Source organism: Miniopterus schreibersii (assembly GCF_964146895.1).
Source record: "Miniopterus schreibersii genome assembly, chromosome: 1".
Classification (NCBI taxonomy): domain Eukaryota; kingdom Metazoa; phylum Chordata; class Mammalia; order Chiroptera; family Miniopteridae; genus Miniopterus; species Miniopterus schreibersii.
In genome coordinates, this window is record NC_138101.1 from 181,305,948 (window position 1) to 181,324,848 (window position 18,901).

At 43.9% G+C, this 18,901-nt stretch overlaps 2 protein-coding genes across 4 annotated transcripts in view; one reads left to right on the top strand and one right to left on the bottom strand.

Moving 5' to 3' along the window:
- Positions 1–908: 908 nt before the first annotated feature.
- RIOX1 (ribosomal oxygenase 1) lies at positions 909–2,653 on the top strand (the record flags this gene model as incomplete). Its single annotated transcript, XM_081127508.1, has 2 exons — positions 909–2,553; positions 2,646–2,653. The coding sequence occupies 2 exons, from the start codon at positions 909–911 to the stop codon at positions 2,651–2,653; spliced, it is 1,653 nt and encodes a 550-aa protein (XP_080983634.1).
- The window catches only part of HEATR4 (HEAT repeat containing 4), a 51,116-nt gene continuing 34,808 nt past the window's right edge, over positions 2,594–18,901 (bottom strand). For all 3 annotated transcript variants that reach the window (XM_081121872.1, XM_081121874.1, XM_081121873.1), the window contains 10 exons: positions 14,359–14,538; positions 13,126–13,286; positions 11,492–11,596; positions 8,775–8,893; positions 7,914–8,094; positions 7,283–7,352; positions 6,257–6,446; positions 5,591–5,669; positions 4,602–4,776; positions 2,594–2,979 (listed from right to left, as the gene is read on the bottom strand). In XM_081121872.1, coding sequence (XP_080977998.1) covers positions 2,678–2,979; positions 4,602–4,776; positions 5,591–5,669; positions 6,257–6,446; positions 7,283–7,352; positions 7,914–8,094; positions 8,775–8,893; positions 11,492–11,596; positions 13,126–13,286; positions 14,359–14,538 — 1,562 coding nt within the window. In that variant the 3' untranslated portion in view covers positions 2,594–2,677. The remainder of the gene's footprint in view (positions 2,980–4,601; positions 4,777–5,590; positions 5,670–6,256; positions 6,447–7,282; positions 7,353–7,913; positions 8,095–8,774; positions 8,894–11,491; positions 11,597–13,125; positions 13,287–14,358; positions 14,539–18,901) is intronic.

Below are 18,901 nucleotides of genomic sequence, written 5' to 3' on the forward strand. Positions count from 1 at the left end.
GAAATTGAAGCAGTAATCAAAAAACTCCTGGCAAACAAAAACCCTGATCCAGATGGCTTCACAGGGGGGCTTTACCCAGCATTCTACTTCTTATTACAGCAGTCTGAGGGCATTCCTTGAAAACAAGATTTATGCTCTTTCTGGCAAAACTGCTGGGGCACATGCTGTTCAGAAATTAGAACATCTTGGGGCAACACTGCAATATGCAGAGACTAGGAGGAAAAAGAGTCAAGTAGTCAACTTTCTTTTTCCTGAGGTCCCCAGCAACTTTATTTTTAAATTGCCCTCTAGATATGAAGTCCTTGTTAATTTGGCAGAGACTCAGCGGCTCTAGTGTGAACACTCATTTCAATTAAGGTACCCTTTTGCTAAATGAAATAAGCCAGTCAGAAAAAGACAAATACCATATGATTTCATTTATATGGGGAGTCTAATGAACAAAATTAACAAAACAGAAACAGACTCACAGAGACAGAGAACAGACTAACAGCTGTCAGAGAGAAAGGGTTGGGGGGCTGGGTGAAAAAGGGATCAAACAAAAACAAAACAAAGCAAAACAAAACCCCTCATTGACAGATAACGGTATGGTGATAACCAGAGGAAAAGGGGGGGTGGAGGTAGAAGAGAATAAGGGGGCCTAAATGGAGATGGAAGGAGACTTGACTTGGGGTGGTGAGCACACAAATATAATAAATAGTTAATGTATTATAGAATTATAAAATAAAGAAATCAAGGTACCGTGTGCTCCTACGGCGAGCGGAAGGAGCGGGGGGCGGAGCTGGAAGACTGATGGGCGTGGCCAATCCCCGGCGGCCGGAGGCCCTCCCCCTTCCCACAGTACACCGCGGCGGCGTCTGCGCGAGCGTCTTTCTCGCCGGCTCCGGCCCTGCTGGGAGGAGGGTCCGATCATGGACGGGCTCGGGGTAAGCCCAGGTTTGCTGAGGCGTGGGCGGTTGAGACGCCGGCGCCAGCCACAGTCACACAGCGGGTCGGTGCTGGTCTTGCCCATGAGGCCCAGGAAAATCCGAAGGCAGCTGAGGAGAAGCGCTGTATCCCGCATGGCGGCATTGAGGGCCCAGACGCTGCCAAGCGAGGACTCGGAGGACTCGAGGGTGGAATCGACAGTGGACTATCCCCGGGACCCGCTTCCTGGAGGGGCTGCGGCCACCTCGGATGCGGCCGGGCGAGAGCCGAACGGCCACCTGGGGCCTGCAGAGCTGCTGGAGGCCCCGCCCGCGGCCCACTCCCTGCAAACCCCGTCGGCGCGCCTGGTGGAGGTACCCGCCGCACCGGCCCGCGTGGTGGACACCTCGGCTTTGCTGTGCTCTGCCCAGCACTTGGCGGCCGCGACCCCTTCCGCGGCCCCAGCGACGCTGTCGGGGCCGCTCGTAGACAGCACGGGCGGGGAGCTAGCCTGGGATTCTCCGTTGCAGCGCGTCTTGGCGGAGCTTAACCGCATCCCCAGCAGCCGGCGGCGGGCGGCACGCCTCTTCGAATGGCTTATTGCGCCCATGCCACCCGATCACTTCTACCGGCGCCTGTGGGAGCGGGAGGCGGTACTGGTACGGCGGCAGGATCACACCTACTATCAGGGTCTCTTTTCTACTGCCGATTTGGACTCCATGCTGCGCAACGAGGAGGTGCAGTTCGGGCAGCATCTGGACGCCGCGCGCTACATCAATGGGCGGCGCGAGACCTTGAATCCACCCGGGCGCGCCCTGCCTGCCGCTGCGTGGTCCCTGTACCAGGCGGGCTGCTCCTTGCGCCTCCTTTGTCCGCAGGCTTTCTCGACCACCGTGTGGCAGTTTTTGGCTGTGCTCCAGGAGCAGTTTGGAAGTATGGCGGGCTCCAACGCTTACCTCACGCCCCCCAATTCGCAGGGCTTTGCTCCTCACTACGACGACATCGAGGCTTTTGTGTTGCAGCTGGAAGGAAGGAAACTCTGGCGTGTCTACCGACCCCGGGTCCCAACTGAGGAACTGGCCCTGACATCCAGCCCCAACTTCAGCCAGGACGACCTTGGTGAGCCGGTGCTGCAGGCAGTGCTGGAACCTGGAGATTTGCTCTATTTTCCTCGGGGCTTCATTCATCAAGCCGAATGCCAGGATGGAGTGCACTCTCTGCACCTCACCTTGTCCACGTACCAGCGCAATACCTGGGGTGACTTCCTGGAGGCCGTACTGCCTCTGGCAGTGCAGGCTGCAATGGAAGAAAATGTGGAGTTCCGTAGGGGCCTGCCCCGAGACTTCATGGATTACATGGGAGCCCAGCATTCGGATTCTAAGGATCCTCGAAGAACTGCTTTCATGGAGAAGGTGCGGGTCTTGGTTGCCCGCTTGGGACACTTCGCTCCTGTCGATGCTGTGGCTGACCAGCGAGCCAAAGACTTTATCCACGATTCTCTGCCTCCCGTGTTGTCAGATAGGGAGAGGGCACTAAGTGTTTATGGGCTCCCAATTCGCTGGGAGGCTGGAGAACCTGTAAACGTGGGAGCCCAGTTGACAACAGAAACAGAAGTGCACATGCTTCAGGATGGGATAGCTCGGCTGGTGGGTGAGGGAGGCCATTTATTTCTCTATTATACAGTGGAGAACTCTCGTGTTTATCATCTGGAAGAACCCAAGTGCTTGGAGATATTACCCCAGCAAGCTGATGCCATGGAACTCTTGCTCCGCTCTTACCCAGAGTTTGTGAGAGTAGGGGACCTGCCCTGTGACAGTGTGGAGGACCAGCTTTCTTTGGCAACCATGTTATTTGATAAGGGGTTGCTGCTCACCAAGATACCTCTTACCTGAACAAGTTTCTTGTTGATTGCTGGAAACAAGGCAGTAGTGATGATTCCTACCACCACCACCACCTTTTTTTTTGGGGGGGGGGAGGCTGTTCTTACCTTGATAACCGTCAGTTTGCTCACATTTACCTTTATGACTGCTTCAATGTCAAAAAACTCAGACGGTCTTCTAGGAACTGCCACCTCATCTAGGCACACAAGTAAAAGCAGAAGTTGGAGGTGGAAAAAGAAAGCTATTTCTACAGAAGTAACCTTGATCCCTGATTATTTCAGAGTACCAACTTCATCACCCTCAGGCTTCAGTGTACTGTGTAACACTTGCTGTGTGTCATTCTGCTTGAGACATTAGAAGTTTTATTTGGAATTTGTTTGCATCCTTAATTTGAGTTCTCATTCATTGGTTTTGGGGGAGGGTTGGGGTCAGTATCCTGTTTGTTATTGTAAGTTTGTAAGAATGTTAGAAAAGTTATTAAAGTGCCAAAGAATGTTTCCCTTTTCTAAGGCTAGATTACTATGTGTGATGGTTTGGAGGAACGTGGGAGAGTGGGGAGGAAGATGGGGAAAATCTGTAATGGCTGAAGTGAAAGGTAACTCTGGTAGTTGTAGGATTGGGGCCAATTCTATAACTTTGGGGGTAATTTATTGATTTTAATCATGCTACTTGAACCCCAAACAGTACAATCCTGTTAGAAAAGTTATGATATGTTTTTAAGAGTATGTTATGTTTTTGCTCAGTGCTTGCTTGCATCATCAGTGGCTGGCACTGTCTTCTAGTTATGTTATCATAGGCCTTGGTAAACCAGCTTGTAGCGAGTTCGCCACAAGGGAAGGCTGGTGTTCAAGTTACTTTCCATTCTCATTTTTTTCTGGCAGTTGGAAGAAACTTCCCCATATCTGGCAAGTGAATATTCTCATGGTTGGTGGAAAAGAGCCTGGTGTACCAGAGAGAGCACTGGACTTGGAACCAGAAGACCTGGGTTTGGGGTGGTAGCTGGTAGGCAGCTGGCTGAATGACCTGAGGCTGCTGCTACACCTGGGCACACAGATTTTGTAAGTATATATTGGTCCAGCTTGATGTCTGCACCTCATCATTTAGGTTGTATCTGGAACTTTTAAGATCCTATCACCATAAGTGATAAGTTCAGTTATATACGGCTGAGAACTTTATAAAGTTTTATTTAATATGCTTTTTTATTGATTTCAGAGAGGAAGGGAGAGGGAGAGAGAGATAGAAACATCAATGATGAGAGAGAGTCATTGATCAGCTGCCTCCTGCACACCCACCACTGGCGATCTAGCCTGAAACCTGGGCATGTGCCCTGTCCGAAAATGGAACCATGACCTCCTGGTTCGTAGGTCAACACTCAAACCACTGAGCTACACCCCTCGGGCAAGCCTTTCTTTTAAAGTTGCCAAACTGTAGATGTATATAAGTTGAAAATGATAGCTCTCCCTCAAACCCCACTTTCCAGAGGCAACCATTATTAAAGGTTAAGCCTACAAGGATTTTTTAGGGTGCTTTACAGTAGTTTTTGTTTTGTTTTATACTTGTTTTTCTAATATGTCACTTTTTTTACCTAACTTTCAAATCATTTCAAGTAGAGCTCCCTCATTCATTTTTTTAAGGGATAAAACAGAAAATAAAAGCTGGGGGTGGGGAGGGTAGGAGAAATATAACAGAAGGACTGAGAAGATGCCCAAGAAAGAAAGGAGGTAGGTAGCCTTTCCTGGCTCTCAACCTACAGAGCTCGCAACAAAGTCCCAAAACATCCAGATCCTAGAAAAGGCTTGTTAAAAGCATAGGACTCACCCCTGGAAAACCTACCACAAAAAGCTTCTTGGAGAAAAGTATGGAGTTTCAGTCGTTTTTGCCCCTCTTTGGGTTGCAAGTAAATATGTTTTGCTTCCTCCTTCACTTTTTTTATGACTGTCTCGATCTTGAATATTTTCTGCGTCAGCAAGTCCTTTTGGCTTAGTGTTTGAATCTAGATCAGAACAAACGATATTGAAAAAAACAACAGCCAGGCCGGTGTGGTTCTGTGGTTGCACGTCAGCCCATGAACCAAGAGTTCACCACTTCGATTCAGAGCACATGCCCGGGTTATGGACTTGATCCCCAGTAGGGGGCATGCCTGAGGCAGCTGATCCATGTTTCTCTCTCATCGATGTTTCTATCTACCCCTCTCCCTCTCTAAAAAGAAAAAAAGAAAACAACTGCACTAGGCTGCAGATCATCAAAAAGCATTAGTAAAGTAACTTATTGCATCATGCTTATTAGTATTAAGTGGTACATAAATTCCCGAGAGCGTTGTTCTCGTGATATTGGTAGGACATTTTTACCCCCATTAATGAAAAATTAACTTTAGCCTTTTGGGCATGATGAAAGGAATCTGCTAAGAAATGCTTGCTTGGTGTGAGGTTGGTTTTGCAAATTATAGGCCATCTCCAGTCCCTCATTCCTTCATTATGCCTATCTGCAAAAAAGAAAGAACTTGGGTTTAGGGGATGGTAAGAAGAAAATGTGAAGGGAAGGAAACTATTTTAGAAACAACAACAAACCCTGATTTTGAGGGCTACTTGATAAGATACTTGTTTTGTCTTTTTTTAAAGAGGATCTTATAAATCCTATCTTGCACAGATGTTTTGTGTCTTCAAATGATATGGTATCTTTCTAGGATTGTAGAAAGTATTTCCATGATGGGCAAAAGGATATATATACATGCTTAGGGGCAAAAAGGGTCTGAAGAACTCTTGCAAGCCCTGAATTTTCCCTTGAAAACACAGCTTACACTTATTTACCCTCTTCTTGACCTCCTGAAGCATTTCTTGGTCTCCTCCACTTTCTAACTTGAGTATCTTCATTGCCTGGAGAATTTCCCTAAAAGATAAGAAGGACTTCTTAATTGTTCCTATCCTTAAAAAAAAGCATGGGGGTGGAAAATATAGGACTTGGAGTCAGATAAGAATCCTAAATTCCAATCCTAACTATGTGGCTTTGCTGCACCTTATTTGCAAGTGGTATAATGTTTAACTTATTAGGGATGTTGTGTAGTTTTTGAGATGATATATTTGAAGGTACTAATAACTACTATTTATTGAACGCCTTTATGACAGTTACTAAACACGTCATGTCATTAATCATCACCACAAACCGATAAGAAAGACTCTCTGCATTTGATATATGAAACCAAAAAAGGGGGGGCTCTGAGAGTTTAATTTACCCAGGCTCACATAGCTAGTGCAGGCCTGAACTTGTATTCAAATCCTAGACTCTTTCGCTCTAAAGCCTGTCGTCACAGTAGGCAATTTTGATACATGTTAGTTGAATAAATGAATAACTTAGGTGAACCTGTGCTTTTACAGCCATTAGGCAGCCTGGAAAGGCAAGGATATATTATTCTGTTAACAAGGATGGGAGAGTTGGCAGTACAAGGAGTAGTGGAAGGAAACAGGTTTAGTGCTTACTTTAGAACAGCATCATGGTTTTCTAGGAGCAGCACATCTAGGAAGGTGTTCCTGACCCGGTCCCCTTGAAGTTTGAGGGCTAGGATGCTACGACAAGCTTCTAGTCGTAGACCTGGTGACGCTTCATAGTGTATAACCCAGAGCAGGAGGTCTGTCAGCTGGGGACTCACTTCGCCAATCTGTCCCAAAGCTGCAGAGATTAGACGGCAGCATGTTCCACTGTCACTTAAGACTAACCTGGTTATATCGTAACATCCAGAAATGGTCTTAATAATAAATAATGTGTAGGCAGCCACCTGCTATATTAATTATTGCAAATGCTAAACTAAGTGTTTTGTTTGTATCTTCCCTTTTGGATGGTAATCACCATTAGAATTTCAGAGATGGGTTTTAGTAGGACATTATCTCCAAAGGATTCCCAGGAAGGGTGTTCCATCCCATCCTTGCCTATTAGGATATGAGAATACACTAATTTACCTATTGTAAATGTAGGGATGAGATATGGGACAGATAACTCAGAAAACTAGCCTAGTCAAGGCAGAGTGATGAGGAAAGGAGCCACAATAACTTCACAGGTTTACCTAGGGCAGATTCTGCTAAGGACCTGCCAAAGGCTGTCAGAGAGAAGCAATGCAAAAGATCCTTAAAAAGAAATAGGAAATCTTGAGGGCAGGGTTTTACGTCTGTAGCAATTTTGAATGTGGTCTGACTTTTAGAGAGTCCTATAGTTGAAACCTCCAGAGAAAGCAAGTGTTTCCGACAGTGGTTACCTACTTGGAACTCATCCCTAATTCATTTGTCAGGGACTGTCAGCCCTTTGCCTTAACAAGTCTGACATTGACCTAGACTCAGGATCCTTAACTAAAAATTTAAAAGCAGAAAATAATCTGATTTCTCAGGCAAGGAACTTCTGAGCAGGTGTGATCATCCCCTCCCCTGCACTCCACCATTCCTAGGGAAATTCTGGGGATCATTTGTACTAGCATATTTGAGGTTGAGGAGCTGGGGCCACTCTTTCTGTCATACCTCGAATGGCAAAGGCCTTGATTTTCCAGTAAGGATCTCTCTGTGTCAGATTCAGGAGGCATTCAAGAACCTGGAATGAGAAACAAAAAGATCTGGGATGGATAGAAGGCAATGATGAGTGGAGAAGACCAGAGCAAGAATGAACCAGAGAAAGGGACCCCTCTTGTCTCTAAAATGTACTATAACTGAAAAATGACATATCAATTCTAGTGACAAATAAGCTGGATCCTGAAGTAATACTCTGCACACAGAATATATTAGCTGAATTATCTCATATCTGTAAAATTATTTTCTCAGCTCACAGATCTGTATGGTCATACAGGCTTCTTTTGAATACCTCCATCAGGTTTTCTAATAACATGGGATTACAACTTCATTCACTGGAGCTGATCCTAAAGCGGTGAGAATAGGATTTAAGGATGTGGTATAGAGTGAAGTCTGGGCTGGCTGGGAGCTAAATGTGGTTCTAATTGATTGATGTGGCCTATGTACCCCCTTCACTTTCCTAGTTCTGATCTGTCATTCTGTGTCCCCACAGAATGGTGAGTGTACTATGCACAACAAGGGAAGCTCAGGGTAGTGCTCTCTTCCAGTTGATCAGGTAAGATGGAATCATGTTTCCTTGACTAACCATTTTATTACGGATCTGCAGGGCACCTGCTGCTAAACAGGCTGCTCGCCGAACTGCCACGAAGTCATCAGAGAAGCAGTTTAGGAAGCTTGGGAGAAGCTTGGCAGTCATGAGCTTGAGCCCACCAATCAGGGACAGGGCTTCCACCTTCTCTCGGGAATTTCCTTTACCCAGTTTGACTCTGTAAAGAACAGGTACTTTTATTTTCCCTTCTTAAACTTTTGGTGCTTCCCCCCCCCGCCAGTGCCCTTAGGATAAAATCCAACCTCTGTAGGTTCTTTCCTAGTCAGCCTTATCCCCATTAGGTTAAGTTTCACTGGGTAGAAACTCAGTTGTCTTATTTACTTGAATCCCTATTACCTAGCATGTGCTAGGCACTAAAGTATGCTGAATGACTAAATAAAAAACTTTCAAACATGCACCTTTCGGTTGCTACAGTTCTCTTCACTGCCTTCACGTGTGCCATGCTTATTTCTACATTTGGCTCCCAGCCTGGAATATCTTTCCTTTTCTCTGCCTTTGTAGTCTTATCCAACCTCCATGAAATTTGACCTTAGTAGGTATTTGTGTATCTTGCCTGTATAATCAAAATCATGTCTTATTTTCAAACTCTTTCAATCATCCAAAACAGTGCATAACACATAGTGGAAATGCTTAATTAATGATTCTTTTCTTAGCCACATTGTTAGTTTCTACAGGGACTGTTAATTTTTTGTTTTATTTTTAAAAAATAATCCTGCAATGGAACCTAGTACAATGCTGAGCATACAGAGCAGCTCCACAAAGGCTGGCTGGCTGCATCCCAGGGCCCCTCCTTGACACTTAAGAATAGAAATGTCTCTCCACCTTGGCTAGGTTTACCTGATCGTGTCATGCACTTCTTTCCCAAGGCTCATTTGCCCCAGAGCTTTGGCAGCTGCTTGTCTGACTTCCTTATTCCAGTCATTCCACATCAGCTGGATCAACTTATGTTTTATATCCTATAAATAGGTGAATAATTAGCTACCATTCATTGAACATCAATTTTGTACTTGACATTGTGCTAGCAATTTTTATCCATCAGTTTATCCTCAAACAAACCAGTGAGGCAGATATTACCATTTACAGATGACAAAATGCAGGCTTAGATTTACTTGCCCAATGTTCACAAGTTGAGTGTTGGAGCCAGAACTCAACCCAGGTCTGTTTTCCAAGCTCATGCTTTAAACTACTATGCTATGTTGGGGCCAATGTAATCTGTCTTTGAGAGACAAAATTTGAAGGTGACACATAAATAGGGTGACCATTTTGCCTGGTACTTTCCTGGGTTTAGTACTAAAACTGCTATGTCCTAGACAAACCAGGACAGTTGGCTACCCATATATTGATACTTCTCTCACAGGGGAAGGGACAAAGATTATTACAGTTGTAGTTAACGATTGTGTGAATATGTCCTAGCTGTTCTCCCTGCCAGAAACATCTCCCTGTTTTACCCCTACCTGGTATCTGATGATTTCCTACTCTGCTTTAATGATTTAGCTCAAAAGGCATCTCCTCAGTGAACTCTCCTCTAAGCATAGGAAAACCCCATAATATCTTAAAACTGCTTCTGTTACAGCTATTTATAATCAAGTGAAGACATAATATCTTTGCATCCCCAGTGCTAGCATGGTGCCTAGAATGTAGGGCGTAGTCAGAAATTGCTTGCTTACTGACTGGGTGAACTGATGGACATACTGCCTTTCTTAATTCCAACAATCTGATGTAAAGTTCTCATCTTTACCCTGTCCCCTGCTTGCTCTGCATGTCTTTTTACTTTTAATCCTGAGTGACAACTGCTAAGGTGATGAATGCGCAAATGAATCGGATATTAAAATGATACTGTTAAAATGCAGATTCTGCCCTCCTGGCTTTACTCAGTGGTTAGAGCATCAGCCCGAGGACTGAAGGGTCCCAGGTTTGATTCGGGCCAAGGGCACATGCCTTGGTTGCAGGCTCCATCTGATCCCCGATGCCCAGTTGCCGGCTGGGGTGCGTGCGGGAGACAACCAATCGATGTGTCTCTCTCACATCAATGTTTCTCTCCCCACCCCCTTCCACTCTGTCTGAAAAGCAGTGGAAAAAATGTCCTCAGGTAAGGATTAAAAAAAAAAAATTCAGGTTCTGATTGAGTTGACCTGAGGTGAGATTTTGCTCTTCTAACAAGCTCCCAGGTGATGTCTGTGCTCCTGGTTCAGGGCTTTAGCAGTAGGGTACTATAGCAGTTGAAGCAGAATTAACTCAGACTAAAACATCTTCAGGTGATTATACTGAATGGCCAGATTTTTGTGCTTTCCACATCAAATGTGGGGATCAAAGAGGGGAGGGTGTTCATGTCTCATGGGAATGGGAATGTTCTGGGCCATTTTGGAGGTGCTCAGTGTTATAAGAAAAGATATAAGGAGACATAGGAAGAAGGAAAAAATCCCATTTGGATACCTGAAGATGATTAAAAAATAATGGCAAGAAGAAAGTTCGGTGAAAGCCTAAATTATGCTCAAGGTTTCCATGCCGTAAGTCCCACTTCATTTCTATCCAAGTCTTGCTCAGCTGTCCCAGACTCCTTCACAGAACTTTAACTGATAAGTTCAGCCCATACTAGTCTCTCTCTCTCTGAAAAGTTTTAAGAGCACCTTACATTTATTGCTTGTTCTTAAATCATTTGTGTGTGTGAGTCTTGTTATTACAACTACAATGCGTTTTTGAAAGTAGGGACTGTGTTTTATACCTCCTAGGTGTGTGCTGAACAGTCAGGGAAAGCCAGCATAGGCACTATTGTAGTTGGGTTGTTGGGTAATTTAAGTCTGTGCTTCCTAAACCATCTGTGACAAAAGACCAGTATTTGAGTGGGCAAATGTCATTGACTGATACTTATGTAGTACACTGACATTGAGGTAAATCAATTTGAGAGAGAGAGAGGAAGGAAGAGAGAGAGACAGATATCGATTTTGTTGTCCCACTTACGCATTCATTGGTTGATTTTTGTATGTGCCCTGACCTGGGATCAAACCCACAGCCTTGGCGTATCTGGACGATGCGCTAACCAACTGAGCTACCCGGCAACTACCCAACTATAAAAGTTTTTAAACTCTTTTGGACATTTATGTTTTGCTTATGTCATTGTGGGTGGGTTATAAACAGTTTATGGACTGCCACCAAGCTGAGAAGCAGTGGGCTTAAGTCACAGAAAGACATGTCGACATTTGAAGATAATTCTGGGTTAGGAGTAAAAGATAGCAATGTGAGACCTGGCCAGGTAGCTCAGTTGGTTAGAGCATTGTCCAGATATGCCAACGTTGTGGGTTGGATCCCCAGTCAGGGCACATATAAGAATCAACCAATAAATGCATAAATAAATGGAATAATAAATCAACCTCTCACTTTCTCTCTCTCTCGGTATCTCTCTGTACCTTCCTCTCTCTCTAAGATCAGTCAATCAGTCAATAAAAGGTAGCAATGTGAGGACAGAGATCTGTTTGGTAAGAATGGGATACTAGATAGCAGGAAAAGGTAGAAGGGCTCTAGACTTTCTGCCCTGGAAACAGAAAGACAACACTTACCAAACAGACATTTCCACTGATCCGCGAGAGAGCCTGGCAGGCTATAATCCTGTCCTTCCATTGATGGCTGTTCAGCTCCACAGCAAGCATGGTGTGTGTCAGGGTCTGAGGAAATGGATGACTTTATGGCTATGCATGATCATCTTTATAAGTACTAGGACCTCGAAGAACTTCCATCCTAACGTGGCATCCAGCATAATTAATGTCACAAGTACATGAGGTGCCCATCCCTAGCAAGGAATGGGTTTATAAAATATGGAGCATTCTTCCATCTAACCCAGTGATTTCCAACCTTTTTCATCTCATGGCACTCATAAACTAATTACTAAAATTCTGTGGCACACCCAAGAATATATTTTTTGTGATCTGACAAAAAAAAAAAAAAAAGTATAGTTTTGATTCATTCACACCAGACAGCTATTGTTGTGTTGGCTATCGTCATTTCTTTATTTGACTATCTAAGGGAAAAGAGGTCAGTGCCCTGACTAAATAGGTATTACACGTTTTAAAAATTCTTGGGGCAGCTCTGGCCAGGTGGCTCGGTAGATTAGAGCATCATCCCAAACACCAAAAGATTCCAGGTTCGAGTTGGATTCCTGGTTGGGCACATACATAGTTTGCAGGTTCGATCCATGGTTCGGGCATGTACAGGAAAGCAACTGATCAATATTTCTCTCTCCCCCCGCCCCCTTCCTCTCCCTAAAATCAATAAAAAAAATATCCTCAGGTGAAGATTAAAAAAATAAAAATTGTGCCCAGCCGGGCGTGGCTCAGCGGTTGAGCATTGACCTAGGATCCAGGAGATTGGGGTTCGATTCCCGGTCAGGGCACATGCCCTGGTTGCGGGCTAGGCAGCCAATCAATGACTCTCTCATCATTGATGTTTCTACCTCTGTTTCTTCCTCTCCCTTCCTCTCTCTAAAATCAATAAAAATATATTTTAATTAATTAATTAATTAATTAAATAAAAATTGAAAATCGCTGATCTAAGTCAACTGACTTCTGGGAGCATGAATCAGGGAACAAAATACAGATTTTGTAATCTGAAGAGAAAACTCCTGGGGCTTTTTCTTTCTTTTTTTTATTTTAGAGAGAGAGAAACATTGACTTCTTCTACCTATTTATGCACTCACTGGTTGATTCCTGTATGTACCCCAAACAGGGCTAGCACCCTCAACTTTGATGTATTAGGACAATGCTCCAACCAACTGAGCTACCAGGCCAGGGCATCGCTTTTCTTGCCTTTATCTATCTTTACCCCTAAAATGATTTTTATATGCTTCAATCTTTGTGTTTTGCATTTCTGCTGAAAGTAAACAGAATTGTAAGCCTGTGTAGTTCTCAAAGGTCAGTTTCTAGCGGAAGTAATTCTACATGTTACAACTCTTGCATAGACAGAAACCATCTGCAGCCTCTTCTCTCACCTTTCTCTAAGCCAGCTGTTGTCACTTTTCCCTGTATACACCTCAGTGCAACCACACCCCAGTGCAACCACACTGAGTCCAGTTTTACCTATGCTTGAGATCATCCTACCCAACTGCCTGCATTTTCAGTTCTTTACATGCACTGATCTCAAAGACCCAGTTGTTCCCTAAAACTTGGTTTCTTTTTCTGACCCTGTAATGGACACGTACCGTCTTCCCACTGAGATGGCTCAGGAGCATGTAAACCTGCTGTTCAGTTTTCTCATTCTTCTTGTTAAACAGCTGATGAAGGATCCTCTTAATCACAGAGTAAGAGGCTGTACCCTCCACAGCCAAGCACTGAGCTGCAGCCCAGCTGTCCACGTTATTACCTGCCACAGAGGGGTGAAAAAAGTAGTCCAGATAGGTGACCTGTTTCCCCTGCAGAGAGAACAGCCTTTGCGTTGGTACCCAAGGCTGCTACCTACCTGATACCTGACTTCCCTGTGCCCCTCTCAATCTAGAATCCAATCCCATATTTAAACAATATTTAAATGAGTTATATCAAGGTTTTAAATATAGACTGAAAATCTTAACCTGAAAAGTTAAATCCTAAAAGGCTATTGTTAGGTAACATCAATAAGGCACTTCTGGCCTAGCTGAGAGATACAGTTGTTCCTCCCCTTAGAGATTGGGAAGTCTGGAGTGGAGACTTTCTTTTAAGACAGATGAATCAAGTTGTTGAGTGTCTATATACAGTAGGCCAAACCATTCTGCCAGTTGTCCTTGTCTGTCTCCACCCCCGGACAAGGAACAGGCATCTCTCTGAGCAGTTAGGTACCTTGGGCATATCACTTGACCTTTTTGCTTATATTACTCCAACAATTTATGTGGACAATGCCTATAAGTTAATGTGCAAAAATGGAAGCATGATGTGTTCAAGTGGTGAGTTTTTTAATTTTCAGAAAGTATTCTTTAATATTGTTACATCATTTTTTTTTAAATCTTCACCCAAGGATATTTTTTCCATTGCTTTTCAGAGAGTGGAAGGTGGGGAGAGAGAGAAACATCTCGGGGGACCAGGGATTGAGCCTGCAATGAGGTACATGCCCTTGGCCAGAATAGAACCCGGGACCCTTCAGTCTGCAGGCTGATGCTCTAACCACTAAGCCAAACCCGCTAAGGCTATTATATCATATTTTCAATTCAAACAAAAGCCAGTTGTGTGAAAGGGCATGGTTTCTCCTCAAATGTATCTATGAAACAGCCCAGGTACCACTAGGTGGCAGTGTAACTTTTGTCAAAGTGCCTAGAAAGAACTAATTTTTCTCTAAGATAAACTCAAACCCAATACAGTAGACATCACAGAGCATGACAGTGGAGAGGAAAATATTAGAAGATGATGATAAGATATCTCTTCTTTACCCTATATTCCCAGGTCAGAAGAAACGGGGAGTTACTCACCATTCAAAAGGGCAGTCTGCATGATGTTCCGGGCAAGGGGATTATGTGACTGTATAGCATATTGGCATATCGCAGCTGCCATCTGCACGTTGAAATTCTTGTCACAAAGAGCAGCCTCCAGAGCAGGCCGTAGAACCTCTGGCAAGTCCTGGATTGATGGGACTCCCACAGTCTCCTTGTCTGTGATCAAAAGAGAGCTAGAGAAGAGAGTGCTAGCCCCTTTGCTTTTCTCTGAAACACAGCTCCCTTTCCATGGCCACATACATGGTGGCCAACCTCATCTCAGTTGCAGGTGCTTACTTCTGCGTAATATAATTAGAGTTTAGTTGGCCCCCTACAATGGGCAGGATTTTATGGCTCACTTCTGTGCTGGGTATGCCAGTTCCCAGTTCTTTGTCATCTGGTCTTGAAGAAGCTATGTTCAGTTCAAGCCAAAGAGGAATGTTTCCAGCTAGGCTCTGATGACTTTCACCATTAGTTTTAGTGATGAAAATCAACCTATTTACCCTATATATTTTTTAATTTTTACATTACATTTTGTGTTTTTATATTTTTAATAATAATAGCAATTACATTTAGGTAGTGCTTTGCCGTTTAGTGTTTTCATATTCATCTCATTCATTCTTCCAACCTTCATTAAAGTAGGCAAGGCAGGTATTACTGCAGACCTCACCTGAAATATGTGTATTTCAGGAATCTTGATTTAACTAAACAGTCAGACTCATAAGACTATCATAGGCCACACATGGTACCAGTCTTTGGAAGGATATAGGATGGGAGCACAGTTTGCCAACAGGGCAGCCTTGGGCACTCCTTTTGGCCAGAGTTCTTGAGGTGGTTTGAATAGCATTCCCCAGAGCCTTCTAGGGACAGCTCAGAAGCATGAAATCCACTCTGGGTACAAGTCTTATGTTTCACAGGAGTTAGTATCTCTTATAACAGCTCCATAGATATAATCTTAGTGTCCCTAAAGGGCATACTGTTACATAAGTCACAACATTTATGGAAGCCTAAAGGATGACGCCCCTTGGGATATTTACATTTCATTTATAGTTCTTCCAAGTCCAAATGTAATTAATCAATCAGGGCTCATTTTTATCATAAGCAATGTTGCCTATAAAGATAGTTCCCCAGAGACATAAAAGCATGGAACAGACTGAGGAATCTCAGAGGGAAGGTGGGGGTGAGGGAGTGGGTGGAGAGAGATTAATCAAAGAACTTATATGCTGAGATTAAAGATGGTTACAGACTGAGTGGAAGCTATACTGACACTCTCCCAGGACCAAACTGGAATTACAACTAAAATATAGAAAAACCATTCTGAATAATCAACTGCAACTGAAGACAAACTGGAGAGCACCCTCATAACCCAGGAGGAAAAGTGGAGACTGCAAAGAGACTGGTAGGAAGTGCAGAGGTGCAAGAGGGCTGGCTGGGCTCTCACAGGCAGTAGCTGAAGGTCCAGAGGGATATCTCAGTTGTGGGGGTTCCCACTGAGGACTCTGGGGCCTAAGCCCCAGACTGGGCTTCCCAGCCAAGAGCACCAGAACTGAAAAAGGGGCCCACATAACATCTGGCTGTGAAAAACAGTTGGATTTCTGTCTTTCTGTCTGCCAGGAAGAGATGGCTCGAAATACAGGCACCCTCTTAAAGAGCCAACACACAGAATTTCATGTGCAGCCACTCACCTTGGGCTCCAGCGGGGGGGGGGGGGGGGGGGGGGCGGGCAGAGTGGACTGGAGCTGTGTGAGGAGAATCTAGAGTTGTAGGCTCTGGATTCCTGTGCTGAGTCATTCCCCCATACTGCAGAGGCAGACATTTACCTTCCAAGCAACTTTTGCCTGAGGGGAAGGCAATTGCCCCATCCTGCCGGAAAACCTCTCGCCCTACCCCCCTGGAGTTTCTATAACCTGAGGCTCATTAAGAGAATCAGATTAATCAACCTGCAGCCAGAGGCAGACTTCAGAGTGTTTTGAGTCTTTGCCTGGCCTGCTTCTGGACCCGGACCTTGGAAAAGCAGACTTTGGTGTACTGTCCAAACACACCCAGCCCCACAGAGGGGACCTCAAGCTGTGGGTTGTTGATAGCTCCAAACGGTACTCAAGGCCAGTCACAAACAGCATCTGACACTGGCCTGCACCAGAGATCCTCCAAAAAAACTGAGTGTCCTAGCAGGCCTACCTAATACATAGAAACAAACCCAAATAGGCAGCCAAATAGGGAGTAAAAAAACAAGTCCCAAATGAATGAACAAGAGAAGTCTCCAGAAAAAGAGCTAAATGAAACAGAGATAAACAATCTCTCAGATATAGAGTTCAGAATACTGATTGTAAGGATGCTCAACAGTATGAAAAAAGATACTGAATCTCTGAAGGAAATTAAGGATAACATAGCAAAAATAAAGAATACATTGGAAGAAATAAACAGCAGATTAGAGGAAGCTGAGGACCAGATTAGTGAATTAGAAGGCAGGGTACAAAAAGTCAGAGATCCAAAAAGAAAAAAACAATTGAAAAACAGGACAGTCTAAGGGAACTGTGGGACAATATGAAATGTAACTATTCACATCATAGGAAAGCCAGAAGAGGTCAAAAGTAAGCAAGGGTTAGAGAATGTGTTTGAAGAAATAATGGCAGAAAACTTCCCTAACCTGGTCAAGGAAAAAGGCACACAAGTTCAGGAGGCACAGAGAGTCCCAAGCAAGAAGAATCCCAAGAGGCCCATGCCCAGACACATCATAATTAAAATGCCAAAAATTCATGACAAAGGATATATATATATATATATATATATTTTTAATATGTCTTTATTGATTTCAGGGAGAAGAAGGGAGAGGGAGAGAGAGAGAGAGAAACATCAATGATGAGAGAGTCGTCATTGATCGGCTGCCTCCTGCAGGCCCCGAACTGGCAACCCGGGCATGTGCCCTGACCAGGAATCGAACCACGATCTCCTGGATCCTAGGCCAGTGCTCAACCCCTGAGCCAGGCCCGGCCGGGCAAGACAAAGGATATTAAAGGCAGCAAGGAAAAGCAATCTGTCACCTACAAAGGAGCTCCCATGAGGCTGTCAGCTGACTTCTCATCAGAAACTCTACAGGCCAGAAGGGAATGGCATGAAGTATTCACGGTAATGAAAACAAGGATCTGAAACCAAGACTACTCTATCCAGCAAGGCTATCATTCATAATAGATAGTGAAATAAAGAGCTTCCCAGACCAAAAAAAAAAAAAAAGACTAAAGGAGTTTATCACCACCAAACCGGCATTGCAGGAAATGTTAAAGGGATTGCTGTAATTAGACGTAGAAATAGAGAGAGAAACATAGGCATAAAGAATTAAAATGGCAATAAATAAGGACCTATCAATAATAACCTTAAGGACTTTAAGGGAGAGATCAATAGCAATACAGTCTTGGTTGGAGACTTTAGCACCCCACTGACTTCACTGGATAGATCTTCCAGACAAAAAGTCAACACAGAAACAGTGACTAAATGGCACACTAGATCAGATGGATTTAATTGATATTTACAGGACATGTCACCCCAAAGCTGCAGAGTATACATTCCTCTCAAGTGCACATGGGTCATTCTCAAAGATAGACCACATATTAGGTCTCTACAAGTTCAAGGAGATTGAAATGATATCAAGCATCTCAAATCACAAGGGCATGAAATTAGAAATCAACTACAGTAAAAATACTCAAAAACATTCAAACACATGGAGGCTAAATAGCATATTATTAAACAATGAATGGGTTTCAATAAGATCAAGAAAGAAATAAAAACCTTCCTGGAAACAAATGAAAATGAACACACAACAACCCAAAATCTATGGGACACAGCAAAAGCAGTCCTAAGAGGAAAGTTCATGGCAATGCAGGCCTATCTCAAAAGGCAAGAAAAATTTTTAGTTAACTATCTAATCCTACAACATAAAGCTCCCCTGTGAAACCATCCAGACCAGGGCTTTTGTTTGCTGGGAGTTTTTTTAATTACTGCTTCAGTTTCATCAGTTGTTATTGGCCTATTCAGGTTTTCTGTTTCTTCCTGATTCAGTTTTACATGATCTCGCTCATATGTGGAATCCAATAAACAAAATAGACTGAAGAACAAAATAGATCCAGAGACATAGAAGCATGGAACAGACTAATGAATCTCAGTGAGAAGGTGGGGGTGGGGGAGTAGGTGGGGGGGAGATTCATCAAAGAACTTATATGCATATATGCATAACCCATGGACAGAGACAATAGTGTGGTGAAGGCCTGGGGGGGGGGGGATCAATGGGGAAAAAAAGGATATCTGTAATACTTTCAACAATAAAGATAAATTTTAAAAAACACATATGCTTATATGCATAACCTATGGACACAGACATTGATATGGGGAAGGCCTGGGGGTGGAGGGGATTAATGGGGGGGAAGGGGACATTTGTAATACTTTCAACAATAAAGATAAATTTTTTAAAAAAATGACAACAGCCAAACACACACACACACACAAGATAGTTCCTGTCCTTATAAGGTTATTAGAGTAACAGGTATGC